Source organism: Herpailurus yagouaroundi, unplaced genomic scaffold (genome assembly GCF_014898765.1).
Source record: "Herpailurus yagouaroundi ecotype Mexico unplaced genomic scaffold, PumYag 140, whole genome shotgun sequence".
NCBI classification, from domain to species: Eukaryota; Metazoa; Chordata; class Mammalia; order Carnivora; family Felidae; genus Herpailurus; species Herpailurus yagouaroundi.
In genome coordinates this window covers 76654790-76667183 of record NW_024412395.1, presented here as the reverse complement: position 1 = coordinate 76667183, position 12394 = coordinate 76654790, and the positions used below count along the sequence as shown (strand labels likewise).

The following is a 12394-nucleotide window of genomic DNA, read 5'->3' as shown; positions in this document are numbered from 1 at the left end:
ACTACTAGGTATTTATCCAAGGGATACAGGTGTGCTGTTTCGAAGGGACACGTGCACCCCAACGTTTATAGCAGCACTATCAACAATAGCCAAAGCATGGAAAGAGCCCAAATGTCCATCGATGGATGAATGGATAAAGAAGACGTGGTGTATATATACAACGGAGTATTACTCAGCAATCAAAAAGAATGAAATGAACTTGCCATTTGCAACTACGTGGTTGGAACTGGAGGGTATTATGCTAAGTGAAATTAGTCAGAGAAAGACAAATGTCATATGACTTCACTCATATGAGGACTTTAAGAGACAAAGCAGATGAACATAAGGGAAGGGAAACAAAAATAATATAAAAACAGGGAGGGGGACAAAACAGAGAACAAACTGAGGGTTGCTGGAGGGGTTGAGGGAGGGGGATGGGCTAAATTTGGGTAAGGGGCACTAAGGAGTCTACTCCTGAAATCACTGTTGCACTATATGCTAATTTGGATGTAAATTTTTAAAAATAAAAAATAAAACAAGTTAAAAAAACTGTAACATTATCCTTGCTAACAATGTAATCATGGATTAATTTTTTTTTAATGTTTGTTTTTGAGAGAGAGAGAGAGAGCGCGCACAAGCAGGGGAGGGGCAGAGAGAAAGGGAGACACAGAATCCAAACAGGCTCCAGGCTCCCAGCTGTCAGCACAGAGCCTGACATGGGGCTCAAACTCACGAACAAAACTGTGAGATCATGACCTGAGCCAAAGCTGAACGCTTAACCAACTGAGCCACCCAGCTGCCCTATGTAATCACGGATTTCTAATTTGATTCTATTAGAAAGCATTAACTCATTAAGAATTTAACTGAGAAACTGAGAAATGCAAAGTTAACACCTCAAGTCAGGGAAAATGTACACACAAAAGAGAACTAGGACACTTACAGAAACATAAAGTTAGCTACTTTCCCAGTTATGACAGGAGAAAGAGTGAGTTAAGAGTGAGTTGACTATAGGAGCAAAATTCATGGAAAGTTTTAATTTTGGGATCTATATTGGATAATCAAAAAAAAAAAAGTGCAGCCTAATTTCCTTATTGCACAGAACTGCGAGTTTTCTTTTCCTCCTTTCTTAGATTTACTGTATAAATCAATCTTTTGTCAGGTTAATTTTTTAATACCACTTATGTACATACATGTGTATTTTCAAAATTCTGTAAAGAGTGTTAAGGAAAAACAGTAACTGTTTCATTTAGGTTTTGTACCTAGTACAGTGAGTCAATTTCATGGTACAATGAGTATGAGTAAGACCTCAAAGTGAATACAAAAGCAAGCCTACAAACTGATGTTTTCTTTTTGGGGTATTTTTTTTTTATGATCAATTCCAAACACACAGTACAGGGAAAATGGAATGAGTAAGAAAAAACATACTTTATTTCCCCGTTAACACCAAGTCTTATTATTCAGAATGTGTTTCAATATACTTAGCCAGATCACCAATCCCAGCCACGGCCTTAGTTCAAATGTTTACTATGAAAATAATCAAGCAACAGAAATCCATTGTGAGACACCATCTAGAGAGAACAGCTACACTGCTATATATAATTTATTAACTTAGTAGTTTAGTCTCTCAATATTTAGCAAGTTTGTGTAAAAATTACTACTCCCATTGGTTTCTAGTGACATTAATATAAATGCATAATTTCAAAGTCAACATTGCTTTCACTATGAACACAAAACTTCTTAAAAAGATAGTTAGTTGTGAGTTAAAGTAACGACTGGCTGCTGGGATAGCACTGTTCAAGGCCAAATACACTGCCAGGCTTGGAAAGGCATAAATATATACATACACACTCAGTTTGCTATTTCCTACATATTTGCTACACGTCCTTTGTTGTATAGTATGGTATAAATTATTTCCTTAAATTTGAAAAAAAAAAATCAAGATGAATACATTTTCATCTTCATTTCAAAATAAAAAAGTTCTCATTTGTTAATTCTGTTCAAGAGATGGATTTAAAATATTTTCTTCACTACATGTATAATTTTTTGCCCTATCTTAGTGCCTCATTATAACCAGTTTAGCAATAAGACCTCCAGTGCTTTGTTAAAAATTGCATTCAGTAGATGAAAAGGTTGTAACATCTGCAGTTGAATCTTTCTCAAGATACTGAATTATAACAAAGTCAAAAAAATGTATGACCATTCAACACCCTTGGAAGCTGTGAATTATTGCAAAAAAAGACTCACATGTGCATATAATTCAAACATAAACTTTGTGGGGAAGGGATGTAAAATAAATACTACAATATTTTTCAACTCTTAAATGTTTCTTAGATGGTTAAATGAAAAGATTAATATTACTAACAGGAAGAATCAAACTATCTTAAAGAGTGCTTTCCGTAATTAGAACAATTTTGCAAAACAAAGATAAGCAAGAGCCTATGCCAATACATTTTTCCTGTAGTGTAATGTAATTGCTAATATGAGGTATAATCTGTAAGCAATTAATACAAATATAAATAGGTAGAAGCCACACTAAATCACAGTCTGGTGAAAAGCTTCCCAGCTAATGTAGTTTGGGTAAGGAATTAAGGGAAATGAGAAGGGCAGGGCAGGTTTCCAGTGGGAACATCATTTACATGCCTTATCATTATCATCATCTTGTATCTAACAGTCCACTGCTGCAGAAAGGTAAGTCCTTTCCAAGTATGCTGGTCTAGAATATACTTTATGTAGCACAGTAAAATTATTTAGGTATTACTAATACTTCATTTGCATTTATATTTGGATTATACACATAATCATATATGTGTATCAAAAACTATAAACAGAATTTGAAAACACTTTCATCTCATTTTTGAAAAGTTAACAGTTAAGACTGAACAATGTACTACAGAATTTTCTAGAATATCTAAACTAGGGATAAAACCAAAGGAAAATATTACTATTTCTTTAGTAAATGGCTTGTGCGAAACCTCAAGCTCACTCATCTTTTCATAGACAGGTTTATCTGATGAGGATTGTGATCCAATGATTGTTTAGCAGCAATTTTACCAAACTGTAAATTCTTTTATTAACAGGCATTATAAACAGATAATACTAATCTTATTTAAAAACCATGAGTGCCACACTGGTGAATATACAGCTCATGAATAACTTAAAAAGTATTTCCCGTTTTAAAAGGCAACACTCAGCATACAAAAACCTATACTAAACAAAGAAACTATAATATGGATACATGATTGATGTGTCTAAACGATATATATACAGTACATAATTATTGTTAATTATGTGATCAGTACATTTTTTTCTGTATGATTCCCTTCATGCTTCACTTTCCCCAGAAACTGAATTCTGAACTTCCTCTTCTAAAATTGGTACGATCAGGTTATCCTTGGACATCAAATTATATTTCATCACAAATTTAGTAAACCGGTGACACAAAAATGTTTCATTCTGTAAGGAGGAAGAAAAAAAGATATTTTACTATTCAAAACCAAAAAAGCCTACATGTAATATCCATGTATATTATTGTCATTCTGATAAGAATGCATCAGGATAATTAGTGAAATATACTTACTTCATATTCATCAAATATCTGCCGATGATGAAAATAAGCATGTGAAAATATTCTGTAAATCCTACGGCATACTGATCCTAGTTTTGCTACAGATGATTCCTTTATGCTAACCCTAGAAATAGGAAAGAAATCAGATTCATAGAGCTGGACAGACCTTAGGAACAATGTTGTCTAATCTTCTCAATTGACAAGTGTGGAGACTTAAACCTTGGGGAAAAAAGTGACCAGTGCAAGGTCACAGTGCTAATAAGTGGCAAGAGCAGGACCAGGACCCCTCCCTGTTCCTTACTCCTGGGCCAGTGCTCTTTCTACATAACCACAGTGCCTAAGATACTCAGTATTGTAAGCTTTGAGACTTTATGAAAGTTCAATGCAATTAAATCCCCAACAAATCAAAATTTCCTAGAACATTTACCACATTAACACTTTGTACACTACAGATGATTAAAACTACTAAAAGGAATTATTGCTTTATTCTACAGAATTTGATTTTTTCAAATAAAAAATGCATATTTTTGATATTAAAAAATATATACAGGATACTGAAGCAAAAAATTGTATCTTTTAACATATTTTATATGAGCTCTTTGAAGTTGATATTTGGGGCGGCGGGGGGAATCTCCAAATCTACCCATCTGATAACAAGTGTCTTCATAGAATAAAAGGCCAGTAACAAACCTCACTAATCATATATTACAATATGCAGAGCCTTCTTCCCAGATCTTAAAAATCTGTAAGCAAGGATAAGGAATCCTTCAAAAACAAGCAGTCCAGTCCAACTTAGGAAATTGTGCCCTTCAGGCATGCTGTCTAAGAGGAGGCTAGCTCTATCACAGAGATTCAAGAAGTTAAGTGTGTAAATACCACAACTCTAAAGCAGAAGAGGGACAGCCCTGCAGGAAGTACCCTTGACTAAACTGGCCTGTGAGCTTTGCGAGCCAAGTCCTGCTGCTTTTAGTTTAACCACAACCTTAATTTCAAAATTTGAGTAATTCTCAACTAGCTAAATATAAAATAGCTTAAAAAAAAAAAAAAAAAAAAATGTTTAAAGAACACAATTCATTAAGCAGCAACCTAGTTTGTTTTAATAAAAACATCAACCTTTTAAATCAAATCCAAAAAAGTTTAACACCATGTTTACAAGTTTTATTTACCTGCTGGGAAAATATTTATTGCTATTCAGAAGACATGCAGCACCATCAAGTGTGTGTCTAGTATAGTCTATTGCAGGACACTACAAAGGAAAGGATATAAAAAATGCATCAACATAGAGCTCTACCTCTTGCATGAGGTCTGTTATGAAATACTTGTCTTATTCCAAAAACATGAGCATGTCTGAAGAAAAACGTCTTACAATATCAGAATGACTATAAAATTTAATGTTACAACAAAACTACATTAAAAAAGAACAGGTGAAATTAATTTTAATGATATAATTTATTTCTCTACCCCAAATTATGTCAACATATAACTGATACAAAAATTATTAATGAACTTCTTTGGGGTATTTAAAAATTAGCAAACATGTAATTCACATACCATAAAATTTCTTTTAAAATGTTTATTGCTTTGGGGAGCAGGGGGCAGAGAGAGACAGAGAAAGAGAGAATGAATCTCAAGCAGGCTCCACACTGAGCCCCGATGTGGGGCTTCAAATCACGACCCGAGTGGATGCTTAACTGACTGGGCCACCCAGGGGCCCTGGCAAAATTTCTCTTTTAAAATGTACAACTCAGGGACACCTGGGTGGCTCAGTCGGTTAAGCATCTGACCTCAGGTCATGATCTCACAGTTCATGAGTTCAAGACCCATGTTGAGCTCTGTGCTGACAGCTCAAAGCCTGGACCCTACTTTGGATTTTGTGTCTCCCTCTCTCTCTGCCCCTCCCCCATACACATTCTGTCTCTCTCTTTCAACAATAAACATTTAAAAAATAAAATAAAATAAATAAAAAAATAAAATAAAAACTCAGAAGTTTTTAATATATTCACAAATTTATGCAACCATCAGCAACTACATTTCTGAAAATTTTCATCACCCCAAAAAGAAACCTAGTATCAATTAGCAGTCACTTCCAAATCTCTCCTCCCCCTGACTTGAAGCAACAATTAATCTACTTTCTGTTTTCCATGGATTTGCCTATTCTGGATATTTTCTAAAAAATGGAGTAATACGTGGCCTTTTGTGGCACTTAGCATTTTTCCAAGGCTCACCCATAGTGCAGCATGAATATTACTTCTTTTTTCGATTCAAAATCTTTTTAAACTTTGTTTTTAATATATACAAAAATGCTGTAATCCCTCATAGACTTCATTCTTTTCTATGGCTGAACACTATTCCGTTGTGTGCATGTATCACATTTTGTTTATTTACTCATCTTCAGTTGATGAAAATTTGGTCGTTTCCATGTTTGGCTATCATGAATAATGTGACTATATCAGTGTACAAGTTTTGTATGGACATATGTTCGCATTTCTTTTAGGTATACACCTAAAAGTGGAACTACTAAGTCATATGGTAACTACGCTTATCATTTTAAAGAACTTCCAAACTACTTCCCAAAGTGGCTACAGTATTTTATAGTCCTATCAGCACTGTATGATGATATTCCTTTCTCCACATCCTGGCCAACACTTGTTATTCTCTCTTATATTTTGATCATTCTAGTAGGTGAAGTGTATGCCATTGTGGGGTGTGTCTTTTCTTTTTCCATTAAAAAAAAAAAGTGGTGAAATACGTTTAAGATGAATTCTGCCATTTCAACCTTTTTTTTTTTAAGTTTATATATTTTGAGACGGGGGGGGCGGGGGGGGACCAAGATAGAGGGAGAGACAGAATCCCAAGCAGACTCCATGCTGACAACAGAGAGCCTGATGTGGGGCTCAAATTCACCAACCATGAGATCAGGACCTGAGCTGAAGTCACGCACTGAACCGACAGAGCTACCCAGGTGCCCCCTCCCCTGTCTCAACTTTTTACATGTACAATTCAATGGCACTAATTACATTCACTATTGTGCAACCATCACTTCTATGTATTTCCAACCAAAGGTTTTTCATCATCCTAAACAGAAACTCTGTAAACCATTACGCAATAATGTCCCATGTCCACTATCCCCCAACCCCTAGCAGCCTCTAATGTACTTTCTACATCTACGAATTTGCTCTTTATAAATATTTCATGTAAGTGGAGTCATGTAACATCTACCCTTTGGTGTCCGGCTTATTTCACTCAGCATAATGTCCTCAAGGTTCATCAACACTGTAGCATGTTATCAGAACTTCACTCTCTTTTATAGCTGAATGATATTCCATCCTGTACATTCCATTTATCCACTCATGGTGGTTTTGATGATTAATGAGCATTTTTTCATGTGCTTATTGGCCATTTGTTTATCTTCTTCAGAGAAAAGTCTATACAAATCCTGTGTTAATTTTTAACTGGGTAATCTTAATTTTTTTTAAGTTTACTTATTTGAGAGAGAGAGAGAGAGTGAGCATGTGCATGAGTGCATGCAAGTAGGGGAGGGGTAGAGAGGGGAGATAGAGAAGATAACCCCAAGCAGGCTCCACGTTATCAGTACAGAGCCTGACACAGGGCTCGAACTCACAAACCATGAGATCATTACCTGAGTCGAAATCAAAAGCTGGATGCTTAACTGACTGAGCTACCCAGGCACCCCAACTAGGTAGTCTTTTAATTGCTGAGTTGCAATAGTTATGTATCTGGGTATCAGACCCGTATCGGAGATAGGTTTATAAAAAATATTTTCTCCCATTCGTAGACTGTCCTTTCACTTTCTTGACAGTGTCCTTTGAGGCAAAAAAAAAATTTTTAGTTTTGATAAAATCTGAATATTTTCTTCTATTACTTGTGTTTTTGGGGTCATATCTAAGAAATTATTGCCTAGTCCAAGACCATGAAGATTTACACATATGTTTCTAAGAGTTTTATAATTCTAGTTGTTATATTTAGGTTTTTGAACCATTTTCAGCTGATTTTTGTATAAGGTGTGAGTTAAGGGTCTAACTTCATTCTTTTGTATACAGATTACCTAGTTCTCTCTTAATGAGATATTTGATGTCTTTCTGTACTCTTTGAAAGGGTATTTTATTTCATACTTTGAGCATATCTCAGTTTGGACTACCAACATTAAATGCTCTGTAGCTGCATGTGGTTCATGACTACTACTGTATCAGCATAAATTTAGATCTTTGATTGGTTACTGGAAGAAAAAAAAACTTTTTTGGAGATGGGGGAAAGGTTTTATCTTATTTTAGCTGCTTCCCTCCATCTCTCTCCAATTAACTCTCAGTTAACTAATCCTATTTTGTATCATTTGTAACAGCAAAAAGTTAGCAAAATATACAAGGTTACAAAACAAGAAGCAATTTGTTCACAGGCTTTTATAAATTCTATTTTGCCAAATATATATTTATAATGCTACTGCAGTCTGCATGTGACTGAAAGGGCTAGAAGATGATAACAAGTTGTTGTTGATAACAAGTTGTCACTTACAGTCACTATGTACAATTAACTCTGTTGCAATGACTCTTTAATTCTCAACAACATTGAGTAAAATCACCATTGGTGCTGAGTACCCTGCCTCTTCTACTTTACAATCTTCCCTGTTCTTTTCATCTGTAAGAACAACTTTCTTAGTTCCTAATTTGTTAGTTGCTATTATTTCCTGACTACACAATTATTCTAACAGTTCATAAAGTGTCCTTTCAAGATTTTCTTTTGTATTTTTACAGAAATTCCTTTGCATACAACTTACCACTTGAAAATGCCACCATCATTCATCCTCCCTTGACACAATTCAATGGAGCTGGTCTTCAGCAAACAATGTTACAATTCTAAGACTCATTCACAAGACCTAATGCTGATAATCATCCTATCTTATATTTATTACTAATCAAGAAAAAAAGCAAATATGGCAATGACAGTCCATATAAATCTCATAATACATCAAAGATACAAACTGGGTATCTTTTCCACTCTAAAGTGAGAATAATGCATCTTTACTATTTGCCAAAATGAAACTAGCCTTCTTGATTCAGTTTCCTAATTGCAATTATCACATAATTCACTATACTATGTAGCCAATTTCAATAAATTATCAATAAAACTGCTATGTGGATTTTCCCATATATAAAATGATAATCTTAATATTGCTTCAATTAACTAACACAAAAAGAGTAATACCCTGAATGAAATTAGTCATCCAAATAAGTCATCCAATAAGTCAACTTGTCTATTTGCTTAGACAAGTACCAGATACTTCTTATTTTGGAGAACTTGCCTTTTCATTTTTTTTTTTTAATATGAAATTTATTGTCAAATTGGTTTCCATACAACACACAGTGCTCATCCCAACAGGTGCCCTCCTCAGTGCCCATCACCCACTTTCCCCTCCCTCCCACCCCCAACAAACCTCAGTTTATTCTCAGTTTTTAACAGTCTCTTATGGTTTGGCTCCCTCCCTCTAACTTTTTTTTTCCTCCTTCCTCTCCCCCACGGTCTTCTGTTAAGTTTCTCAGGATCCATCTACATAAGAGTGAAAACATATGGTATCTGTCTTTCTCTTTATGACCTATTTCACTTAGCATAACACTCTCCAGTTCCATCCACATTGCTACAAAGGGCCATATTTCATCCTTTCTCATTGCCAAGTAGTATTCCATTGTATATATAAACCACAATTTCTTTATCCATTCATCAGCTGATGGACATTTAGGCTCTAAAAATATGGAACGCTTACGAATTTGCATGTCATCCTTGCGCGGGGGCCATGCTAATCTAGTCTGTATCGTTCTTCCAATTTTAGCATATGTGCTGCCGAAGCGAGCATAGAACTTGCCTTTTCAAATAAAAGAACATCAGATGTGAATTTTGCAAACAGAAAGTCACTTGTCTTTAAGCCTTAGAGGTCTATCAATAAAATGATCATTTGACAGTCTATAATTCTGCAGAATTGGCCTAACCCCAATTATTTTCAATGAGTTTAAGTATCCAAAAAAAAAAAAAGTACTATGGATTAAAAGGAATGCAGATCAAGGAAAATGCAATGCATAGTTTAAACAAACTAGCTGCAACTTTTGAAATAACTAAGGAAAACTGAATATGTACTGGATATTAGATAATATGAAGAAATTACTTATAACTAAAAATGTTCTATAAACAATTGCTACTTCCTATACTCTCACCATGACAAAAACTAAATGAGGAGAAAACAACATGAAAAACTTTTCAATGTAGGGCCAATTATGAAGAGGAAAATCATTATGGTGGGTTTCAAACAAATAGTAGGAAATATAAGGGGTGCCTGAGTGGCTCTATCGGTTAAGTGTCTGGCTCTTGGTTTCGGCTCAGGTCATGATCTTATGATTTGGGAGATCTAGCCCCGCGACAAGCTCGGTGCTGACAGTGTGGAATCTGCTTGGGATTTTCTTTCTCCCTCTCTCTCTGTCCCTCCCCCACTTTCATACACACTTTCTCTCTCAAAATAAATAAACTTAAAAAAAAATATATTAAAAAAAAGTAGGTAAAAAATACTGACCTATAAAGTCAAAAAGCCCAAAAACAACATTTCTTTAATAGATAACTCATCAACTTGTAATCACCAACAGTTATTCCTATCAAAAGAAATTACGAGGCACCTGGTGGCTCAGTGAGTTGAGCACCAGACTCTTAATTTCAGCTCAGATCATGATCTCATGGTTCATGGGACCGAGCCCTACGTCGGGCTCTGTGCTGACAGCATGGAACCTGCTTGGGATTCTCTCTCTCTGCTCCTCCCTGCTATGCACGCTCTCTCTCTCAAAATAAACAAACATTAAAAAAATTATAACTGAACCAAAAAACTAAACATGTATATCTCATCCATTATACAGTAGCTATCAGCATCATATGGTAGATGTTATTCTGTAATAGGCAACGAATCATAAAGTGAGTTCTAGCCCATGATATTATCCAATTATGAAAAATGATAATCATAAATCTTAAAATAGCACTGGGGCAATAAACTTAAAACAAAGAACTCTAAACCAAACAGCAAAATAAACAGTGAACTAAAACACTAAAAATTTATTGACCACTCTCATGGAGAGATTTAGGTTATGATGATTATGATGATTTTATTAGGCATTCTATTTCATAATGTCTCACCTCTTTTGGAGTCTTATGAGCTGCACAAAGAAAAATCCATTGTTCAGTTGCAGTCATCTGAGTACATGTATCTGGATGGCACTCACTCTGTTAGAAATAGTTACACTTCTTAATATGTAAAACAATGAAAAAGTCTATCATTTGGGTTACTACACTCCCATGTAAAAGTACAGAATAATTAGAAATGTTGGGTGAGTCTTTGGGAGCACCTAATGTTACAAAAACAGAAAAAATCAGTACTTTCAATAATAGCTTTAACTTAAAGAAAATATTACCTGAAGTTTGACAGCAAGTCCATTTAGTTCAAGACAGAATTGCCTAAAAATGCAAATATATAAATGAAAAGTCTTATCCATCCCCCACATTATTTTCAGAATACTAACTGTAAAAACAGAATCCCATCAGTACCATCCTTCCTTTGTCGTCACCACTGTCAACACCATCTGAATTTACATGGCATATTTTGTACAAAGGCATACAGATTAGTATGCAAAACCCAAAACTAACAACCCTAATAATGTTCAATATCAGCCTCCAGTGAGTTGATCATAATTATATACTGGAAATTGGTGGAATTTTTCTGAATTTGGAAATAGTTACCAAAATGCTTAGGAAGTATATACTTTTATTTACAAAGTCATTCTCCTAGAAATCTATTCTAATAAAATAATCAGAATTGCATACAGATAAATGTATAAAGACATTCACAGAAAATATAAAATTTTTTTGAAACATTCCAAATAATCAGCAATTGCAGAGTAGCAAAATGTTGGTATATACATAAACAAAGGATATATATTTATATTTACAGTAAGATTCCAGTTATGTAAAACATCATGTGTGTATTTATCTGAATACAAACATAAAACTAGATGTTTTAAATACCTGAATATTCTACAAACTTTGTTCTGATTACAAACAACATGTTCCTTATGAAAACCTTAAATATGATCAAATATATAATGTACAATAAGAAGGTCCTTCATAATTCTACCACCTCTCCCAAAAGTTAATTATTACTTACCTACAAATTTGATTTTCTATGCAAAGATTAAACTATACTGGGACCAAATCATACACAAGTTTTTATCTTGCTTCTTGGTCACTTAGTAGATTGTAGCATTTTTTCATGATACTCTTCTAAAACTGCCAAACAGAATTATAAAGCCTAGAATAATTCTTGGAACATAGTAAGTGTTCAAAATGTTTTTTAATAAGTGAAGAATAGAGGAAATTATGTAAGATTGAGATCATCATTTTTAGACAAACTTGTTATTTTATATGAAACGACCATCAATCCTCTATGTCACTAAGATAACTTACTTTAATAGCTGTCAAAATACTGAACACATCCCCTCTAAAAATCTTACCTAATTAATCACTATTATGTTTCCCCAACAAATGAGAACAGTGTGGTTCCCTACAAATGCAAAACTAAAACCTACATAGTTAGAAGATAAAGGAGAGTCCCAAAAGGGAAAAAACAAAAAACCCCACACATATATGAAAGAAAAGCTATAGAAGAAAGCAAATAAGGAGTCAGATTTTCAGTTCTCTGTAAATGTATTTCCTTTCCAGATCCCTAACAATAATGCAGTTCTTAGATCACTAAAATAACACTATTTCTGAATCACCACATCACCCTCTACTGCCCTGTATCTTATAGGC

At 34.4% G+C, this 12394-nt stretch overlaps 1 protein-coding gene and 1 non-coding gene across 3 annotated transcripts in view; both read right to left on the bottom strand.

Moving 5' to 3' along the window:
* Nucleotides 1-1384: 1384 nt before the first annotated feature.
* MOB4 (MOB family member 4, phocein) overlaps nt 1385-12394 on the bottom strand; it is a 45226-nt gene continuing 34216 nt past the window's right edge. For both annotated transcript variants that reach the window (XM_040475769.1, XM_040475768.1), the window contains 5 exons: nt 11002-11044; nt 10727-10813; nt 4711-4790; nt 3557-3668; nt 1385-3432 (listed from right to left, as the gene is read on the bottom strand). In XM_040475769.1, coding sequence (XP_040331703.1) covers nt 3301-3432; nt 3557-3668; nt 4711-4790; nt 10727-10813; nt 11002-11044 — 454 coding nt within the window. In that variant the 3' untranslated portion in view covers nt 1385-3300. The remainder of the gene's footprint in view (nt 3433-3556; nt 3669-4710; nt 4791-10726; nt 10814-11001; nt 11045-12394) is intronic.
* Nucleotides 9302-9410, bottom strand: LOC121031134 (U6 spliceosomal RNA). Its single transcript, XR_005790568.1, has one exon. It is a non-coding gene; the product is annotated as a U6 spliceosomal RNA (small nuclear RNA).